This window comes from Rousettus aegyptiacus, unplaced genomic scaffold (genome assembly GCF_014176215.1).
Source record: "Rousettus aegyptiacus isolate mRouAeg1 unplaced genomic scaffold, mRouAeg1.p scaffold_m13_p_4, whole genome shotgun sequence".
NCBI classification, from domain to species: Eukaryota; Metazoa; Chordata; class Mammalia; order Chiroptera; family Pteropodidae; genus Rousettus; species Rousettus aegyptiacus.
The window spans coordinates 138,145,423-138,168,969 of record NW_023416307.1 but is presented as its reverse complement, the minus strand read 5'-3'; the positions used below and the strand labels follow the sequence as shown (position 1 = coordinate 138,168,969).

At 34.6% G+C, this 23,547-nt stretch overlaps 1 protein-coding gene across 2 annotated transcripts in view; it reads right to left on the bottom strand.

Annotated features, from left to right (window-relative positions):
* The window catches only part of UBE2E2 (ubiquitin conjugating enzyme E2 E2), a 286,680-nt gene that overhangs the window by 34,167 nt on the left and 228,966 nt on the right, over positions 1-23,547 (bottom strand). For both annotated transcript variants that reach the window (XM_036218989.1, XM_036218990.1), the window contains exon 5: positions 126-273. In XM_036218989.1, coding sequence (XP_036074882.1) covers positions 126-273 — 148 coding nt within the window. The remainder of the gene's footprint in view (positions 1-125; positions 274-23,547) is intronic.

The following is a 23,547-nucleotide window of genomic DNA, read 5'->3' as shown; positions in this document are numbered from 1 at the left end:
AATCAGAATAATAGTAATAGGAGTAGTAGTGGTGGTAGTGGTAATAGTAAAGTAAAAAATTTACTAAGGTCTGAAGTCTAAGTCTGGAATAGATCCAATTCAAGACTGGATTTAAAGCCTCTCACCAGGGTTGCAATCTGTAAGAAGTGAGCAGATGGAGAGGAGAACTTTAGAAATGGTTAGGGCCGGACTCCAGTTGTCCTTTAAGATGTCCAGACAGATCACGCCTTGGCTGTTAATATTACAGTGATAGATTCTTGTTCGGAAGGTAACCTAGAAGAAAATGTAAAGTTGTTATAAATAGACATACCTTTTATACACAAAACACAGTCATTATTTTAGAACTTATTCTGGGCATAGAGTTTAGTAACTCCAAAAGCGAATCATGACATTGTGGGGACTGAATTTACTCTTGGTGCATAAGACGTTCATAAGAGGAAAACTAACACTGATTTGTAAAAAAATTTCAAAGAAAAAAATTTCAAAAATAAAAACTTTAAAGGGAACTTTTGCTGGGTTCCAGTTAAGGGTTTTGTACATTTATAAAATTTTAAAAAGCATAGAATACTATAAAAAGGAAATACTCTATTCTGTCAAAAACATGAATTTAAAAGCATGAATTTTTAAACATGAGTTTAAAAACATGAAATAGGGTACATATGTAAATAACATACCTAGTTTATAGAAAAACTGTATTAGTTATAACTTACAAACCTTTCCTCCTTAAGTTCTATATTTTGAATGCAATATTAGTGCAGCCTATCTCTGCTCCAAGATAGCTAGATCACCACTATAGTTTGTTTAGGTATAATTTGAAACATGTTTATAACATTTTTAAAGAATTTCAATCGAAAAAGTCTAAATCAGTTTTATAACGGATAAAACTTTTACAAAAGTCTTAGGAAAGCAACAATAAAAATTAATACTATTCATTAATATCATGTTTATAAATGTTCTCAAATTTAGAAGTTGAAATGTAAAAGAATCTTGGTGTTCTTTTAAAGACCAGTCTTCTGGTACCTTAAGTTCAAAATGGCTCTGAACCAAGGAATACACACACAGCAGATCTTTGTAGGTGTTGCCATCCCACCAGGGCATCCAGTACCCAAACATCGGTATTAACTTAACTCATCTGATGTTAAGTCTCAGAAAGTACAGATCCAGTATTCTACAACTGCTGACCATGGTACCATTCTCCAGCTAAATCAGTACTCCTAGTAAGACGTGCCTTTTACGCTAGAGTAGATGACCTCAACATTCCTCTCTATATGCACACATCCCAAACACCTAGAAATGTTGAAGAAAATATAACATTCTTTAAAATGCATAGGTGAATTTGCAAGGGAAATCCCCAGAAGTCAGAACTGGAAACGAAAAACTATAGTAAAGCACGTGAGCTGACAGCATAGCTGCTACGGATGAGGCTTCGACAAGTGAAAGGAGTGAGTGAAGGATAGTGCTCAGTCTTCATAAAAAGGGGATTGGGTTTTAATGCCTTGTGTACAAAAAGGATGAAAACTTACGCTTGTAGGAGGCAAGGGGTTGAAACTGAGAGCCAAAAATAGTCAAAAATAGAGAAAGTAAAAATTGGCACAATTGTAAGGAGAAAATGACACCAGATCAAATAGGCCAACCAGATCAAATATAATAAGGATACTGAAGATATGAACAACTAAATTAACAAAATTAAGGTACTGAATGAAGATAAAATTCCACACAACAAGAACACATATTCTGTTCCAAAGCACAAAAGAAACATTTATAAAAATTGATCGCATGCTAAGTCACAAAAGAAGCTTAAGATAGTTCAAATAATTATTAAGACCACAAAGATCCCCCCATCGTATGTTTGAAAATTGAAGAGCACATTTTCAAATAACTCTTGGAGTAAAGAAAAATAAACAGCTATATTTACAACTGAATGACTATGAAAATGCTGGATTGCCATTATCAATATTTGTGACTTGACTAAAACAGTCATAAAAGAAAAATCAACAGTGTCAAAAGCATATATCACAGAGGAAGAAAGACATTAAATGAGTTAAGTGTTCAACTAAGGAAGGAAAAAGAATAAAGTAAATCCCATGAAAGTAGAAAGAAATGAAGACATGAATAGAAGTTAATAAAATTGAGAATATTTGTTCATATTAAAACTCTGCAGAGAAGTCAGACTACCTATCCCTTTAAGCGCTAAATGAAAAGACAGAATGTTTTTATGACCCAATGTAAATCAGTAGCTTTTATACAGAAGAACAATATTTAAAGATCTGTCAGATGTTGACTGGCTACTCCGAACCAGTTAATCCTCAAAACAACCCAGGAACGAAAATAGTGTATTGTACTCACTTTAAAAATAATTGTAACTATGTAGCTATGTGAGGTGATGGATGTTAACTAAACGTACTCTGGTACTCACTTCACTATATATATATTCATTATGTTATACACCTATATCAATTATATCTCAAAAAGTGAAAAAACGACTGATGCACAGAGAGCGTAAAGAAGTGACTCACGGTCCCACAGCTGGTAAGTGGTGGAGCCAGAATCTGAACACAATTTTGTTGATCCAAAAGCCTGTGCCCTCCCACTCAGCCTCGGTGTCTCTCTGTTCTCTCTTTTTTAACTTTTAATTTTGAGATATTTATAGATTCACATTACACTGTAAGAAATAACACAGCCGCCTCACATATATTCTTACCCAGTTTCCGCCAATGGTGTAACATCTCGCATAACTATATCATAGGAAATTGACATTGATAGTCCATTTACCTTTTTATGTAGCTTTAGTTTTATATCCACTTATGGATACATATATTTCTATGTAGTTTTTATCACATGTAGATGTGTGTGATCACCACCAGACAAGATACAAAACTTCCTTGGCGTGACCCTGTAATAGCAGTCACTTCCCCTCTTTCCTCCCTTCTTAATTCTCGACAATCACTGCTCTGTTCCTCGTCCTTGTAATTCTGTCATTTTAAGAATGCTACATAAATGGAATCATAAAAGTTATCTTTTTGAAATTGTCTGTTTTCACTCTGCATAATTCCCTTGAGATCCATGTAAGTTGTTGCATACATCAATAGTTTGTTTCTTATTACTAAGTAAAGTTCCGTGGTATTGATGGTATTTAACCATTTACTCGCTGAAGTACAAATGGAATAGTTCCAGTTTTTATTACATATAAAGTTGCTATGAACATTTCAATGTTTCTGTGTGAACCTAAGTTTTTATTTCTCTGTGTTAAATGCCCATGAGTGCAATTGTTGGGTTGTATGGTAAACTTATATTCAGTTCTACAAGAAACTGCCATACTTATTTCTAGAGTAGTTGTAGCATTTAACATTCCTACCAGCAGCGTCATTTAGTTTGTCTGCATTTTTGTTGAGATGGTCTTATTACTACGCTTTATCTTAGCTATTCTAACAGGGTGTAGTAATATCTCATTGTCGTTTTAATTTGCATTTTCCTAATTGCTAATGATGTTTAATACATTTTCATGTGCTTATTTGCTATCTGGATACCCTCTTTCATGAAAGAATATGTTCCTATTTTTGCCCATTTAAAAATTAGATTTTTTTTTTTACTATTGACTCGCTGGTGTTTTAAGTAAAGATATTTCATTAAAAGTGAAATAGAGTTGGGTAAAAAATAAAGCATGAGTTTGTAAAGAATCTTTTTGGACACAGAATGTTTTGTGCTCTAACATTTTATAATACTGATAAAAAGGATCTACTTGGGTGATGTTTGTCAACCTGTGTCCTGGGAAGTGTTAATGAATATACCACACTGAATTAAACAGGTTGGTTGATTGCTCCTACATGTTTTAATGCTACAGACTCTCACAAATATCACCTTTTGAAGCTGGAAAAAACTCATGATCCTAGAGTTTTAAAGAAGTATCATACATTTATTTACTTACTGTAAATGTTAAGTCATGATCTCTTTGGGATTCCATCATCATATTTCCACTTCTCTTACCACACTTACTACAGGACCTCCTTACCAACCCGTGAATTACTCATAAAAGTTATTTCTTTCAACTGACGTCCAGTGCAATGCTTGGCATACAGGAAGTACTGACTGTTCTCTGAGCAAATGCTAACATAACACAGGCTAGTGTTTAAACAGATAGGTTATCTCTCTGAGGGGTTGTAGCATCTTCTTATTCTTTAGGTAAAAGAGCAGTTTAGAACCATAACACACAGTAGGCTGAAAGCTGGAAAATTGTGGAGAATTTCCTAAGGAAGCTGGAAATATTTTTATTATCTTTCTATCTCATAATGTTACTTTTCTAAATTACCCTACAGACTAAGATATTATTTCAGAAGTGATTTCATACAGATTACATCAATAATAAAAAATATTTGGTAAGTAATATGTGACATAAAAATTTTTATTGCCCATTTAAATACTACACATACTACAGAGAACTTTAAAAACATGTGGCCTGGTCACATCAGCAAAAGTGTTCCACAATCAAGGCAAAAACTTGCCAGCAAAAGCTCTTGAAACAACCAGCATTCTCTTCCAGACCCTATCAACGAACCCAGGAGAAATGAGAGAGAAGAATACATGCAAACTGAAAAGAAGTGGTCCGCAGTCCTTGGACATCAGTGACGCAGAAACAGAAAACGATGTTCTGCATACTGACAAATATCAAAGGATTTGTGACAGGAGATCTTTAGATGCTGAAAAAGCACCCACCTCCCACAATCACCCTACAGAAGACTGCTCTGATTTTTGACTCAAGTTCCCAGAAAGCCCATCATGTTATTTATATCTTATTCAGGGGCTGGGCAGCCCAACTTTCTTCACTTCACTCACCTTTTGACAAACAAATAATAAGAAATGACTGTAAAGTAAATTTTAGTTCCATTGCAGGGGTTAATACTCACTGAGTTCTCTTTCACAACCTACATCTGCCTTTACATTTATCACTGTATTTGAAGCCCAGCTCAATACTGATGTTTACAATGATAGCAATCATTCCTCAGGAGAGGTAAAATTATATTGAGACTACTGTTTTCAAAAGCGAGGAAGACAGAGGATTGCAGAACATTTTCCATTTATTAAGGAAATGTTAAAAACATGATTTGGACACAGTGATACAGAAAACTTTATTTATCTAGAATGGATAATTTGCAGATGACTGGATGAGAAGGGTTTTAATTTATGTGTGATACATCAACAACCACACAGGCATATGGGTGTATGAATATGGTGGACAGAATAATGCCCTATCCACCCCCAAAGATGTCCACATTCTAATCCCTAGAACCTGGGTGGGCTTCAAATAATCACAAGGGCCTTATAAGAGGGAGGATCAGTAGGGGGTCTGATGATAGAATCAGGATGTTAGAGTTATGTGAGAAAGGGACCATGAGCCAAGGAATGCTGTTGACCTCCAGAAACTGGAAAAAGCAAGGAAATGGATTTCTTCTGAAACTTCCAGAATAAATGCAGCCCTGCTGACACCTTGATTTTAGTTTCCAGAAATACGAGAAATTCATATTGTTTTAAGCCACCAAGTTTGTGTTAATTTGTCACAAGAACCTACAGGAAATGAATACATATATGTACTTCCCAGTTACTTTATTACTTGATCTTAAAAAGGTACCCTAAAATGAAGCTGTGCTATTTCTGTACTTTACAAATTACTTCTCCTTAAAAATAATTTTAGAAAGAGTTAACAAAATACTTTATGTTGACTGTAGAATTAAATAAATGCCATGTAGTGAATAATTAGGGCAAGCTACTTGGCTACTCTGAGCCTCTAGCTCCTGATAAGATGAGAGATTTAAACTAGATTATTTCTAAGACCCATTCTAATTTCAAGATCTAGGAGTTGTACTGTGAAAAGAATACAAGGTTTTGGGAGTTGTCTGGACTTGGGCTAGAATCTTGGCTTTGGACAATCCAACTTAGCGTCTCTGAGGTTCAGCTTCTTCATCTGTACAACGGGAAAGCAGCAGCCACCCACAGTGGCCGTGAAGCCGGAATCATTCATGAAGTCCCAGTACCGTACCTGGCGTCCAGCAGGAGATCAAGCAGTGTTAGCCTCCCTTCCCCTCTTCACATCTCCTAGTTTCACAAGGCTATTTCGGAAAGCGTATGTTCATATAATAATTCCCCACCCCCCATCCTCTGGATTTCAAATGTGTTTTCTTTGCCACTCCCTTGTTCTACGGTATAACTGAAATTTCATATACAGACAAAAAGTGGTTTTATAAGGAGTGAGAGATCATGTAGGGCATGCGTACAGACAGAGGAGAATGTATTTTAGTAAAGTACTTGACGAACTGATTCTACACATGATTTAGAAAAATGATTTAAAATAAAATAAAGCTGATGACATTAAAAATCATTTAAAGTAAATATTTTGGTAATAACCTCTACTTTTCATATAGCTTCCATTTTTCAAAAAAAATGTGATCAGGAAAATGGCATTGTGTTTTTACCAAGGAAGTATGAGATCAGTAAAAAATACATTCCTCTTAAAGATACTTTTCCATGGAGACCCAAAGAAGAAATATTTGGAGCCCCCGTATCATAAATCAGTAAATCGTGTAACAAAGGCCCAAAAATAGGTTTAATATCATTCAAATGGATCTTGGCCAAAGGCTCACTATAAAACTGTAGATTATTTTAACAGGTTGTTAGGTACACATTTCAAAAATGTCAGTATTACCATCCTCCTTGAGATTTCAAGTGCTCTTTTCTTAAAACTTACTTAAGAGTACTGTACCAACAACTATCACATCCTAAGATTATTTTATAGTATTAGTGAAAAAATAAAAACTGGAACAACTCGTAAGTGAGAGGAATCACAAATCTTAAAAAAATTCTAACTGAAAACCTCCCTCCCCTAAAACAAACAAACAAACAAACAAACAAACCTGGAAATATATCTCACCTTGAATGACAGGGAGTGAAATTAAATGTTAGCTAGAAACCAGAATGTGTAAAGATGAGAACCGCCCTGTTGGGGATGAGACTTTACAGCATGCTATGTTTCACTGCAGGCTAGAGCTACTTTCTTGAAAGCTTTCAAGTAAAATTTAAATGATTAAAAATAAAAGACCTTTACAATATAGACATTTAAATTTAAAGTCTCCCTCACTTCCTTTTAACTACAGATATGAAAAAATATGCAACTAGGAAATTTCCCCCACTGGGAGTAGCAAATCTCTTAGAAGGTAGGAGCATTTTATGCAAGCCCCATGGTCCTCTCCTGTCAGGCCGCGTTACTCCCAACTCCTGTGGACACTTGGTATGAGCTGGTTAGGAACCAATAAATTTATCCAATTTATAAAGATTTAATTTATATAGAAACTTTAAAAAAATGCATCTATATTGAATAAGGTTCAGTTTGGTTCTTTTTCAAATATGTGTTTATTATTAGACTTGTTTTTTCATTGTTATCTACTCCTTTCTTTTTTTTCTTTAAACGATTATCTTGTCTTGACTTGTTCTACTCTCTCAAGTTTCAGAAATAGTAATAGTACTCCAACTGATTCTCCTTTGAAGTAGAATCATATCGTAGTGTGGGCTGTAATCTTTTGAGTGTGAGTTCATCCTCAGTGTTTATGGTTTATTTTTCTGTATAAGTCTCATGGACTGTGGGGTGTTTTATATTTGTTTATGAGTCTCAAGGACAACACTAGTTTGAGACCAGATTGTATCATTTATGCCAATATATGAGGCAATAAAGTCACCAATAAAGAGTAGACTTACATTCAAATCTTTGTAAAAATCTCTTATGTTAGAGATGATGTCTTAATTAATTTATTTTCAGCAAGATACTATCTGGTGAAGACACAACAGCTCAATCAATGCTTGCTTGGCACGCATATACAGGTTGCATTCCTTGATCGGTTAAAAAACATAAAAAGAGACAATAGAAATTTAACGAAGCTCTAAGAGGACATTTCTAGAAGCACAACGTTACCATTCGAAGGCTTAATTTTAACGGCCCTTTGAAGATCATTTTAAAAAGCAATGCAGTACTTCAAAATAATTAAGGAATTTTAAAAAGCTGGCACATAAAATTTTCACAAATGGGTTTTCACAGTTTGGAAAAATTTTCCAATAACAGAATCATATATGGATTCAAAAATGGCTGAATCCCAAATAACCTGGTATCTAAACTTAAACATTTACACAAACTATAACTTACATATTCCCACTGTTTTAATCCATGGAGCACATACACAATAGGCGCTCCATCAATGCCTGGGGCAGGGGGCATCAAAACCAGAACCCAAAGCTCTGAGTTTAATACTCCCACCATATGCATCGCCTCCCCGCTCCTAAAATCCGATATAAAACAGCTGCTCCTCTTGAACACTGAACTTAGAAAACATTATGCGGGGCTATGTTGATCCAGTAACACTTATTTATTAATTAGTACTGCATAGAAAAGGCATAATTTAACAGATGTCCAATGAACCTGTATTTCTAAGACAAGATGATTCATTTCTGCTTTATAACTGCAACAGTATCTCATACATAATGACAATTAATTATGAAACACTATAGCTGAGATACTTAATGGATTCCATGTAAAGTGTATAATAAATGACTGACCACATGACACATGCTGTTAAAGACAGTGACATAAACATAAACATAAGGAAAATGCCCTTATTGTGTTTACATATTTTTATAGGTTTCACATTACCCAAGGCAATTCTACCAGATGTAGCATATTTACAGATTTGCTAAATGTAAAACTTAATGGAAATTAAATAGACTTTAATAGAAATTAAAATGGAAATATAGAATTCTTTTATCCCTTGGGAAAAAAATAATACATTCTATGTTTGTGGAAATATGAAGTGGCGGTTAAAATTTATCTTGAGATTAATAATTCAATATACATACAACAAAATACAAAGTATTCATTATAACTAGCTAGAAATGACAATTTGATTTTTAGCTTAGCCCATAACAGTGTAGAAGTAAACTATATTTTAATACAATCTAAAATGAAACAATGACTAATTCTGTTAATGATACAGTAAACGAACAGCAATTGCAGAGCTGGCTGAATGCCCATTCTCTCAGTGAGTGCTGTGTAACAATCAAAAGAGACATTCTTTGAAAGTGGTAGCGTTTATAGATACCATAAAAGTTTCCAAACTTTGTTTGTATACTAGAGATGATATTGGCACTTCTTTATGTTTATATCATGAAATTAAAAAATCTGGCATGTATATCATAGAAAGCTGTAACCTAATAAATAAAAAAAAAATTTAAATGGCTGACAACTTTGCAGTGTTTATGTGCCAGGCACTATTCTATGTGATTTGTATTTATTACATAATTTAATAGGTTTGTACCTCATATCAAGAACTGCATGACTATCATCAATATGTCTTTTTGTCTTCTTGGCAAGTATTCAAGAATTACTTGCTAGTTTTATTGAAGGAATATTTAGTATTATGAGGGAGCCCTTAAATTTTATTTTTGTCTAATGATAATTACATGGGTCTTTCTTTTTAAATTTTCATGCCTATTTTTCTTTTATACCAGGCAGTCTCTTTCCTTCTTTTCTGTCCCTCTCCTATTCTTTACTTGTCTGCAATTTAACCTCTGCTACCATTCTGTGATTTCTGGCATTATTCCTCTAGTCTCTACTTCTATCTTCTAGGTTATTTTCCTTCATTCACATCTTAAGGCTTCTGAGGCCTGTTGTTTTGGGGTTATCGTTTTCCCTCCAGTATTCTCTGTACTATTGCCCTGAAAAAAAAAAAAAAAAAAAAAAAAAAAAGCCCAATTTTCTGTAAAGCTGTGTGGAAATGTATCTCTTTCTAAAAAAAGGAGTCAAATAGCAATGATTCAGAATTGTGTGGAAAAAATACACTCCCATTTTCTAATGTTCTACTCCTGCTGCCTGAATCCTCTATTTCTAAAAAAAATATGAAGTAGTATCTTAAATAAAAACTCTAGGCTCCTTTTTCTTTCCCTGTAATTTGCAGCATTCAACTGTGTGCTGCAGAAAATTGGCTGCTGTGGCATAACAACAAATATCACCATTTAAAAGCAAACAACTGCACCATATGTGGCTTTTTAATAAATAGTGCCAACTTCATTTTACAAAACTGACAGCTGAATGTAAAGCCAAGCAAAAATTTTAGAAATGAATTTTTGTAGACGGGCTAACAATGAATTTTTACCTATGAAGGGAACAAATTTATATAAGCTCCTTAAGGACAAGGCTTTCATCTAATATTGACTTTTATCTCCTTTAGGGGAGAGTAGGATATCAACATGTATTTTGTTCAATAAACAAATGAACTGGAAAAATATAGAACATATACATTTTAAAAAAGGCCATATATACCAGGATTAAAAATGAAAACTGAATAAGAACTTCTGATGTTCCAACATTTAGATTTACAGTGCCTTTTATTAAAGGGGAGGGTAATCGATTGACAGATGTGTAAAGTTTATAAAGGGAAATGTGTTGTTTGTCATTCAAATATTGATTAGGGTTACTTTCAAAGTCTTGTAGAGAGACTTTTAGTCAGTAGAGATTATAACAGTCTCGAACAGCAATTGTAGAGTCAAGTTTAAGAATATTTCATAAATCTTTCAAATTAGAAAACAACTGATAGACATTCCAGAAGTACGACACATATTACTACACTGTATATACCTCAAATAAACAGTATAAAAAATTTAAAAATTTGATATGTCTAGGTAAAAATGATTAACTTCCCCTTTTCCCCCAAGTACAAGAAAATTAATGTACTTCTGTCCTGATAAACTTTTCTTCAAAAGCCTGTATTAGTCAGTTTTTAAATTATTTTTCTATTTCTTTGGTCAGAATTATTTAGTGACATTTGGTTAAAGGACAAAGAAATCAACTTCCTATTTGTAGTAAACAATAATATATCATCATAGTAATGTGGTTATATTTACTATCAAAATGACAAGTTTTAAAGGTTTCAAAGACATGTATTCAGAGGTACTGCAACTCTTAATAGATGGATGGATGGCTGTATCTTCTTAAATGTGATAAAACTCTGGATTAGTAAAATTTATTTCTCAGGTACGTACTTGAAATCTGTGTCATTGCCTTACAGTCATATGATAAAATATTTTTGGTCTGGTTAGAATTGTATTTTTCATGGAACATAAAATCAATTCATGAAAAAGGGTTAATGAATTTTTACAGAGTGAACACACTTGAGTAACTACCACCTAGAACAAAAAGTAGAATATTGCCAACACTCCAGAAATGTCCGTGTTTCTTTCCAGTCATAAGTATCCCAAATGTAACTACTATTCTTACTCCTACCTCTCCAAACATTAGTTTTCTGTGTTTTTGAGCTTATATAAATGAAATCACGCAGTACACATTCTTTATCTTTCAATATTGTTTATGAGATTCATTTGTATTGCTCATTGTTTCGTGTTTTAAATTTCACTATCACATAATATTCCACTGTATGAATACACCATAATTTATCTATTCATTCTACTACACATAAATTCCACCCCGCCCAGGAATTTTCTGTTTAAATAAAGCTTAAGTAGTGACAGTTGTGCAATGTGACAAGGTGGCAGCAAAGACAAAGTTTACGTATTTTCTTTGCTGAAGTCTGGCTTTGTAAACAAGCACAGGCATTGATTTGGTTTCATGTGACTTCTGAAGCTGTAAAAAATGGCACAGAAAAGTGAATATGTTCACAGTATATTACTGAATGTAGATAGCTCTAGTAAAAGGTACTTCGTTCTTGGATTACATTTTCTTGCTTTGAAAAATTTGGCCCACATACTGAATATTATTTGAAACTATATTTAAAGATACAAATTATTTGTTTATACCTTGTTTCAACAGATGGTCTGCATAAAATATATCCTAGATACTTATAAATGAAGAATATTTCAAACAAGATGGAAATGAAAACTCAAGTTTTTCTTTAACATGGATTAATTTCTTGCCAGTAAGTTTAATGCCAGTATCTGCAGCACTTTAAGCATTTTAAGATAAAATGTATTACTTTTCACTATATTAAAATAAAATGCATTACTTTCTATTGGGTCTACTAGATGCTCTCATGACCAATGTCTTCATTGAAAAGGAAAACCATGCCCTCCAGGTGTTTCTAATTCTGCAGGAAAGAATGAGAATACACAAACACACACACACACACACACACACAAACACACACACACTCTCTCTCTCTCTTACTGAATAACATGTCGATATTACAAATCAACAGAGCACAAGAGATTTCTGAAGTGTTAAAGGTATGACAAACAAAATGAATAATTTGCTTTACTGAAAGTACTATTTGCCAGGTACTACAAGACAGAAAAGGTGTTTGCTCTCAGCTTTGAGTCTAGTGTGAGTAAGAAGAAAATAAAACCAACTAATAAGTATAAATGTCAGACTGAAATTTCATGAAAGAAATTATCAGGTTAATGTTATAGAAAATAACTCGTGTGGAACTATTTATATAAGGTGGTCAGGAAATGCACCCCTCAGTAGATAACCCTAAAGATGAGGCCCGTAGATGAGAAAGTGTTGCTCACATGAAGAACAGGATCAAATGTGTCCCAGGCAAAAGGAACAGCAAACCCTAGGGTGCTGAAGAACAAAAGGAGGCTGCAGAGGGCCACGTGTGTGAGGCGGCAAGATCACGAAGGCCTAGTAGGCTGATGCAAGAAGTTAGATTTTACTCTAAGTGCAGTGGAAATCTACTAAAGAGGTTTAAGCAGGGTGGACAAATCGCTGACGGCTAAAGATTAAAGGCATCTTAGAGATTATTAAATTTTCTCTTTTACGGAGGAAAATATCAAGTTCCAGAAAATTTAGTGTCATCAAAAGTGACATGATTGGAAAGTGTCAAGAGCACAGGTTTCTATAATTTTCCTTTTCAATAAGGAAAAGGCCAACCTTCAGACACAGGAAAAGGTATTCTTACTCATGAGAGACATATAATTATAACTAAACATTCTTTTCTAATTATTAGACTGGTAAAGTCAAGTATTTAGTGGTGCCATAGAGCATTGGTGTGTAGTAGGGAAAAGCAAGTATGTCTAAGTTGAGAGTGTAACTTAGTACAACTTCTTTGGAGATCAATCTGGCAATATCTACTAAAACTGAGCACCCATATATTCTTTATTGTAGCAATTCTAATTCTAGCAATTTACCCTACAGATATATTTACACAAGACCACAAAGACAGTATGTACAAAGATGCTCAGTGAAGTATTATTTGTTTTGGCAAAATACTGGAAATAGCCTATGTGTCTATTGTAGGGAACCTGTTAAATAGATCATGGTACTGTCATTCAGTGAAACATAATGGAGCTGATCTACATATATGAATATGAGACAATCTTGAAGATGCTAAATGAAAAAAGTAAATGCAGAAAAACAGATGTTTTTAGGAAGAGAATGAAAATGCCAGGCAAGAGGGAGGAAGACTTACTCCACTGTATACCTTTTGTACTATTTGAAATTTTACTGTGTGTTTGTGTGTATGTGTGTGTATCACCTATTAAAAACTGTTCTTAAAAATAATCTGGTTTTAGAAGTAAATCACCAAAGAAGAGGTGGTATTTTAAAGTGAGAAGGGGAGGAAAATGAGAAAAAAAAAATGTGTGGAAATGAAGGAAATAACTGGAAGTAACTTGAAATAATAATTTTATAATATATTGTACATATATAAGTTTGTAATTCGGCAAATGCCAAAACAAAAAACCTTACTAAACCTAATTCTCCACAAAAAGAAAGACGAAAAGGATGTTCTGGAATAACTACAGAAAAGAATTCAAGGGGTGATCAAAAGTATAGCTGTTGGCAATAAATTGAATTACTGTGTTAGCAAGAACATTTCACAGCTCAGCTACTTCAGGTGAGAAGAGTAGAGGCTGCTAGACTGGAAATCAGGAGACCAAGAGTTCTAATCCCGGCCTTGGCATGTACTTGCTATGTGATCCTAATCACATTATTTAATCTGATCTAGTCGATCCAATACTAATTAAGTTTTCTGTGATAATGAAATCTGGCTCTCAAACTGAGAGGATCAAGAGAGACAGGTATAAAAGTGTGGTATGATGTTAGTTAGTATAAAATACTAGGTATTAAAAATACAGCATAATGTCTAGCACAGAATTCTCCATAACCATCACGTCAATAGAACTGGAAACTGAAAAAAAGGCTCAGAGGGAACTTAAAGAAAGTCATTTAGTTCATTCTCTTGCAGAAGTATACTCCAACCATGGTGACAATTTGGTTTACTTCAGTCCTTACTTAGGTACTTGTGGGAAGATTAAGTTATTTGACTGTTTTAATTGTTCATGTTTTCATGCTTTATTAATAACAAATGAATATTAATAAGAAAATAGTTTGTGAGGCATTGTACTGTACTCTATATGGAAAATAACTTCCCAGCCCAAAACACTGAGAACACAATGAAAAAGAGAAAATGTGAGCTCTGTTAATCTTTTTATCAATCTTTCCTTTGGAAAATTCATTCTAGAAATTTATAGACACAAAAACTCAGTTTGGGCTGAAAATTGCACATTTATATAGGTTCGGTCATTTATTCTAGAATTTTAACCCCCAAATCTCTATCTCCAGCTTACATCACTCACTTGAACTCCAGATCTCTAAAGCTACCAAAAGACATTTCCCACCCTGATGTCCTACTGGAGACACCTCTATATGTTCAGTATCTGGAGTGGTATGCGGTACACACATATTTATTGAATAAAGGAATGAAAAAAAAAAAAGAATTCATATTTTGTCACCGTTGCCTTCATTCCCAAAACTCAGCCTTCACACTTTGCTAGCCTGGATTAGTGTAGTGCGTTAGCTTCTAACTGTTGTTCAGCTTGTCTCCATGCTTCACAGGGCTGTATTTTATTCATCTTTATATGTCAAAGACCTTGAAAGTGGGAAGGGCTAAATAAATCTCTGCTTTATAATAACATTTTAAAAAGCATTATAAGAATTTTTGGTAGATTTCTGCTAACATACTGATACCACAAGAAAATTGTACCTGATTGCTTAGAATAGCTATACCTGTATTAATCAGTGTAGCTATCTAATCCTTGATCTATTTTATTTATAATCTTTAACGTCTTTGTTTCTCCTTACCTTCTACAGGGCAAGACTTGCATCACACTTGCAAAGGACAGTTGATAGTACCTTTCTCCTAATTCAGTGACAAGCTATGATCACATGCTGACTCTGATCTTGGCCAGGTGGGAACTGAGAACATTCCTTTCTCCCTGCCTAATTTTCCTTGAACCTGTTTGAGCAAATCTTTTAAGAGGTTGCTATCTTACAAGAGATCCAGCTCCAATTCCAAAGAAAAAAATCAAGGAAACTTGACTATTGCCATGAAGGGTTTGATATTTGGCTGGTAGTCTTAAAAGTTAACTCAGACCTCCCTACTGTATCCAAGCTTGAACACAATAACATTATATATAGCTATCCAAACAGGTAACACATTTTAAAAAAGCAGAGAACACTACAATTTTTTTCTTACATGTAGACTACCATTTCCCCATTCTATCTCTCAAGTGGGCAATAAAATATAATTTGTTTTAAAATTTATAGACACTTAATAAACACAGGGTTGTCTGTTCCATGTCTTAATTTGGTCCTTTCAGGGGCTCTTTCCTACAAAGTTAGCAAAATGTCAAATTTGAAGCTTTTTCCAGCTCAGTAGGGCCTAGTGTTTTCCTCTTTACAAGACTCTTCCTTCAATATCACCTTATTGTCCCTGAACTTTCTGTTTCTTGTGGTGTTTCAGAGTTCCCAGTGTTCATTGTTTTCTGGGACTAGAGGGTCCCTACCATTTCACACTTGAGATCCTAAAGACATCATCTCGAAGTTACTCTACTCTGTTCTCTTCAGAGTGTCACTTGTCTAGATCTTTGACCCTTTCTTTGGAAAAATCACCTCTCTGATAACTGAGCTGCCATCTTTCCCTGCTGTGACAGCAATAGAGCTCCTCATTTTCCAAACATCTGAATGTCTCACTCCAGTTTCCTCTGTTCATTTACCTCCCTGTAAAAAACATCCTTTGTGAGAGAATTTAGGCCTGTCTACTCCTCCCGTTATGACGACAGTAATATCAACAAACACCAACTCCCATCTGGAGTGAGGTCACATTCCACAGGGAAAGGAACTCCAGAGCACGGAGGAACACAGCAGAATACTTGTTTGGCAAGACTCTGATAGGGGAGTGTGAATAGATATCTGAAATGCTGATTATACACCCACTCCATCAGAGGTTGGGCAAAGGTACAGGTGGTTGAGTTGATACAACCTGAATAGATTAAGTTGGCTTGGGTAATAAGCATTTCAGAGGAGATAACGATAAAGATCTTTCTTCCAAATTTGGAACTGCATTAGATTATAGAAAGCAAGAGAAAGAGGGATCCTCCCAAAATATGACTAAATTGAACGTCCTGTCAAAATAATGGCTGATTTTCTATTAGCTTATAGGCATATTTAATTTAATATCAACAAATAAAGTTGGTATTCCTTGCCCTGAAAACAAATAAACAAAACCCAATGCGACTTCTTAGTAATTCTTAAATTGGTGGTAGTTGGGGGTGGTAGTTGGATACACAGATGGATATAATGTGTGTTGTTTTAAAAGTGGAAAGACAATGACTACTGTTTTGATCTACTTTTATTCGCCATATGAATTTTAAAATTTCACACAACGTTAAAAGTATAGCATGGCATTTTTAAAAGGTTTATCAAAAAGGAACATGGACTAAAAAATGACTTATGATATGTACATAATACTATATAGGCCAGTCATGATACTGAGGACACAAGGTTGTCTTTGATGCTAGTTAAGCATGAAACTGACCTGTAAAATGTGAAATGACTTCTCCTTCAGGGCTACCAAAATCCAGAAATCAGTATTTATTGTTCGACACCGAGTTAATACCTTAGTGTCTGAGGATTAAGAACGCACTGGAGAAAAGCTCCAAGTGCCTTCAGAAAGAGGCAAAAGTGGAAAACGGGCGCTGGAAATCTCATCCTGACATTCTTACCCCCTCGTGTCGCCTCGCTCATCTTCCCCCCAACACGCCTGGTTTAGAGAATGATCTGATATAATTAACATATAACAGAGTGTAAAATCGAAGAACAAGCATTCTTTCTCTCAGAGAAACAAGCAATTTAAATCTCTGTAACTGAGGAATGAAAGGTTCAGTTCAGAACTGATTCTGACTGCCAGTTCTGCTACTTACTTCCTATGCGGCCTGCATGCCACTAAACCTCTGTGGGCCTCAGTCGGCTGATCTGTGAAGTGGGGCCAGTAGGGGGTGTGTAATAACTACTGTCTTTATGGCAAAGTTCTATGAATAATATTAGTTCAACAAATTTTTACTGACTACCCTACTGAATCGCCAGGCATTGCTCTAGGTGCTGGTAATATAGTAGTGACATCGAACTACACAAAGTCCCTGTGCTCCTAGAGGTTGCATGCTCACTGGAGAAAGGAACACATAATGAATTCATAAACAAAGAAATGTATAATGGCAGGAAGGCAAAATGCTATGGAGAAAAATCAAATATGGTGGTAGTGGTGGGAAGCTCATAGGGAGCATAGGTGGTTGGGAGTTGTCAACCAAGAGTTTCTTCGAAAAGGTGACATTTGAGCAGACAAGTGAAAGAAGAAATGCGGTAAGTGGTGTGACCTGCTGGAGGAAGACAATGCAGGCAGACAGACAAGCAAAGGCAAAGGCCCTGTGAAAGGAGCATGCTCAGGGTGAGTCAAGAGTGATAGCTGGTGATTTTGAAAAGTGTATTATGAACAGGGTGATTCTAATGTGTGCTTTTATCCAGTGACTTGGGAATCACTGAAGGGTTTTAGACAAAGACTTGACATAATCTGACTTACATCAGGAAAGGGTCATTTGGTGTAGCGGTATAATGCAGGAGGGATAAGGCAGAATGAGAGATACCAGAAGGAGACTTCCAATATAATCTGGGGAAGGGGAGCAGTTAGTGGTGGTGTGGGCCAGAGTGTTACTAGGTAGAAGTGATGAGAAATGATTAGATTCTAGATTTATTGTGAATAATTATTTTGAGCCAATAAGACTGGGACTGGCTAGGCTGTGTGAGAGGAGTCAAGGCTTTTAGCTTTGGCGACCAGAAAAATAAGAGTTCCCATTCACTGAGATGGGGAAGACTGGAAGATCTGCTTTGGGCAGGAGTGGGGTAGGACTGTGTAATCAGTAGTTTGGTTTTGCACCTGTTAGGTTTGCAGTTGCTATTGGATGTTCAACTACAGATGTGAAATAGGCAATTCAATATGCATGAAAGCATCTGATCTCTGTCCAAGGCTTTATATGAACATACGAACTCAGGTTAAAAACAAGTTAATTCATGTTACTTCATGACAACTGTGTGTTCTCTCCCCAAGGCAAATGAGTGGGTAGTCGGGTTTACACATGTAAATCACCGTTTTCTGAAAATCCTGGGAGACAGTTTTCTTCTTTGAGCAGTAGCAGAAGCAGCAACAAAAACAGGTAAATAAGCTAGTTAGAATAAAACAGTAGAACTTTTTCCTGAACTTTAGTTATAGATTTCTTTAAAGGATGGATATCATTGCTTCTAAACTATAACTCACGAGCTACTTTACTTATGATTAGCCTTGACCTGTCAATTTAAGATTAAAATCTACTGAGGATAAAAAAATAATGATTTTGGAAATCTGACAAACCTAAATAATTAATTTCATTGTCTGAAAGCAGTTAAGGTCTTTCTTATTAGCTGACATTTCATTAATAAGTAATTCATACCTAGAGTTTATAAAAATAAACAAAAAACCCTCATGAAACGTATAATACTCTCAGAAATGACCTCTAAGTTAAGGTTTATTTTAAAATGTATTTGATAAAATTCATAATGAAAGAACTATATTATTCAAAAAGGTTTTAGATATTAATATTGTTATTTTTCCTCAGACAAAAACTTCTATGTGTGCAAGTAGTTTTTTTTTTTTTTCCTGTTTAAAAAACATCTTAGGCACAAGTTTTATAATTTGTTTCAGGAAAATATCTCCTGGCACATACTGTCTTACTACTACCAAAGAAAACAACTTTTTCTAGTAATAGATATGAACACTAAGACAGTATGTCTGACTTATGCACTTGTTGCCTGAGATGCTAAAAATAAATAACAAACATGCTGCCTACTATCTACCTACTCTTAAATGTTTAGAATGACAATTTGTTTTTTCTTTTAAATAAAATATCCAGATCCAAGGGAGGCAGAAAAAAAAAAAATCAAATTATGAATAGGCTCCCTCTATATAGTTCTACTATAAAAACAAAGTCCTGTTATCTAACATGACTCCTTAGTTAGGATGTATGTCATTAGAATCTCTGAGACATAAAACATTAGGTATGGCATCACAATATTTTCAAAGGTTTTAGTCAAAAAAATAATATTTCATATAAAACATTTTATTATTCTGCTTCTGAATTCTTTTAGGAATATTTGTTAATTTTATTTGGTGTGAGACTGTCAAGAAAAAAAAACCTTTCGTATTATTCACACACAAAAAATAATTGGACAAAAGAATACATGAAAATAATTCCACGTCTCACTGGAGGTCAAATAAATAAATTAAAGCAACCATGAGATCACTTTTCATCTACTGGATTGGTAGAGATTAAAAAAGACCAGGAATTCTCAGAGCTGAGAAGAGTGTAGGGCAGTACTACGCTATGTTGATGATCATGATGTAAACACATACAATTTTTTCTGGAGGGCAATCTGTCAACTTTTGTCAAAATTCTCAAATGTCTGTAAACCTATTTACCCAAAAATTACATGTCAACAAATTTAGCCTTAGGAAATAATCACTCAAGTATATAAAATATGTAATTATAAGGATGTTCATCACATCACTGTTTATAACAGAAACATTGACAAAAGTTTAAATGTTTAATCACAGGAAATTAATTAAATTTGATATATTTATATAACTGGATACTTTGTAGCCACTATAATTGTAATGTGGGTATATGTCTGTTGGACATATACATAATGTTGGGTGAATATATAATGTTAGGTAAAAAAGTAATTCTGAAACCATAGGGAATATGGCCCAATTTTTATGTGTATATATTATATGTGTATTTGCATGAAGATATATTTATATGTATATATACATATATATGCAAAGAACAAAAATCGCAAAAGAGATATACAAAATGGCATAAGCAATTACTTTTTGGGTTAGAATTTATAGGTATTTTAAATTTTTTCCTTTTGCTTATCTGCAATTACTTTTTATTCTATTACAAATATGAAGACTTTGAAAAATTAAAATATCAAAATATGTAGTAACTTTTGAAATAAAAAATAACAGGTTTTGAGCATAGAAATAATTATCTATAAAATGAGTTAAGAAAATATAATTCTCAATAAGATACAAAGCAATTTCTACTTTTAAAATAAATATATATCTGAATCATAACATTAAAATATATATCTACACTGAAAAAGAAATATAGTATTAAAAAACTTTGGGACATATTAGCAATTTATTATGTTTTTCTTTTAGGCCATAAATTCCTTAAGTTTCGTTAGACAGATAATTTTCCAAGGGAAATAATGTTATCATCGATGGTTAAGAATTCAACTAAAGATTTGGCAACTGATACTTCAGATACAACTAATGATGTCATATAAAAATACTGTAGATTTGGTAAAAGATGCGTAAACATACTGATTACACATGTAAGAAAATCAATGTACTAAAAATTGTACTGAGATACAGTATTTTAAAGTACTAGTACTCAAACCTATTTAAAACTAGTATACTAAGTTTAATGAATATTGCATTCTTAATTAAAAAGTTATGCTTGCCTTATTAGAATTTAGGTGAATTCTCAAAGAAATTATTGAAAAGTTCATCTCTGATTTTGAAAAATTAGGCATTGGAGTGTGAGATGTTCAAACTGAAGCCCAACTCCCCAAAAGGTCTTGTGGGAGAAGAGTCATCCAGATGACTCCACCGACCTTTAAGCGATGTGTTTGAGTGCTACAGTATATACACAAAAGTCCTCACTAAGAATTCAAGTATGAGAGTTTGGGAAAAGTCATCACATGGTTCCAATCATGCTAGACTAATTTTATGGATATCTGATAACCAATAGATAGCCAACTAGATTTATTTATGCTGAGCCTCTGCTCTCACCAACAATTCTCCTTGACACCTACTCTGCAACACTGGTTCATTCTTCAGAGTATTGGGAAATACTGCATGAATAAAAATGTGTGGCTAAGGATGCTGGAAGCGAGAATAGGATGAAGGCAACAGAGAACAAAACTAGAAATAACAAAAGTGTTTTAGTTAACAGCTTTTAAGACACATATGAAGTTTTCTCCCTTAGAGTAACATACCTGTCTACAAAATCTGATTTCTAAAACTGATAAATTAGGTGGTGATAATTTCCTTTGGAAAAGTTCCCACAGGTTTCTAATAAATGTGCATTTAAATTATGATGAGTTACCTTTGTCTTAAGAGAGTGTCTAATCAAATTCGTCAGTGGAGAGATTTAATTTTTTCTGGTGATAATCTTGACAAGTACTAATTCCGCTTTTTTTTTTTTTTTTTTAAATTACACTCCTGGTAAAGGGAAGCCCAGTGTCTCAAAAGTACAGCTATTCAAAAGCAGACTGTCTAGCTATTTTCCTTATCTAGAACTGAAATCTACTTTCCTGTAACTAGCACCCTCCTGCTTCTATTTCTCTCCCATCTAGCCATCCAGGATGGCTAATCCCGACCCGCACTATAGTTCCTGAAACATTTGAGGACAAATATCACATTCGTCCTATGTCTTGTTTTAACTAATAAATGTCTCCAGGGTAACTGTGTATAATTCCATGGAAAGTCTATGGTCCTGGGAGTCAGAGTTCAGCAGATTCTTGGTTGGACATTATTGGAAAATCTTTCTAAGCTTCATCATCTGTGCAAGGCAACATCCTAGCCTGACCTGGGTATTCCGGAGAAGGAATGAGCTGGCACGGCTGATGCCCACTGCAGTGCTTGACCCAGTGAAGGAACTCAAGACCGCTAATAACTCTCTCTCTCCCCAGCTTATTCCAGTTTGCCCTTCTTAAAATGATGAGCTTAGAAGTAAAAAAGGTACTCTAGATTCGTGAGAATGGTTCAGAGTTCTGGAGATTGTATTCTTAAAAATTTCTCCTTAAAGTTTTAAGAACCTCAGATTCCAAAGAATTATAGCCAAAAAGCCCACAAATTTTACTTATATATATAAAAAGCAGGTCTCTCTTTCCTATCATATCATAATTTCTTTCTGATTCTCAATGAAACACCACACATTTGGCCATATTGAAGCCCATCTTGTTAGTTTTGGCTCATCCTTCCAGTCCATCAAGGCCTTTTTAGAAGTTGAATTATTTTATCTAATTTATTAGTTTTCCCTTTCAGCTTTGTTTAATCTATACATTTCTGTCATGAAAAACGTGGACAAACCCACACATGTTTCTGAGATGTGTATTTCATAGAACAGACCATATCAGACTTAAAGCCACACGACTGCCTGATCTGAGTTTTCCCCCCTCTTCCCTACTCTGATCTTCCTTTATTGAAGAGGCTGTCAGGAGGGGTCCTCACATCACTGGTAGTATAACGGATACTCTAGGTGATTTACAGGATGGTCCAAAGTAGAAAGCAAAGACAGAAGGTTTCCATCCAATAAAAGGAGAAAATACGTATTAGATATACCACGGCTTTGTCACTGAAAACATACCAAACGCAACTCTGGGTGGTCATCAGTGCCACTAGCTCTGTCAGCCTGGATAAAATGCATTGTGTAATGTAGTAAAGAATGTAGGCTTTGGAGCCAGACTTCTTGGGTTAAAATCCTGACACCACTATTTGCTTGCTGCATAATGCTGGGTAAGTTACTTACTTAAGTTTCTCTGCGCCTTGGTTTCTTCTTTGGTAAAATTATAGTTATTCCTTTTTGCTTTGATATGAAAACAATATGTGAGCAATAATGGAATGGAAGAAAAAAATGAAGAGAGAGGAAAAAAGAGAGGGAAGGTAGGAGAAAGGGAAGGGAATTACAAAAGTCACCGTGAAAATATAGTTTTATTCTTGCTTTTTAAAACTGTTTACTCCAGCCTACAACTCAAATAAGTTTTACTTCCCTATGCATTGAGAGGTTAAGTCAGGTCAAATAAGAATATTTTCTTGGTGGTCAATACACAGGGTCAGTGTGGTTCAGATGTTCCCTCGGGCAGCTCTGGGACTCATTGTTTGGAAAGGCAGAAGCCTGGAGGCCAGGAGACTGGAGAGGCTTGGTTACAGAAATTAAACTAGGAGATGCGGAAATTCTTGGCTGGGGTGACTTGGTGATGCCACCAACTGAACTGGTGATGACTGGTGCTGGTTTAGAGGGAAGGGTCTATCTGAGCTTGAGTCAGGTTGGGTGGAGAACCGCGTGGGGCACCCTAGTAGCAATAATCAACAACAAAATCAAAAACTACACAGGATCAGTGTC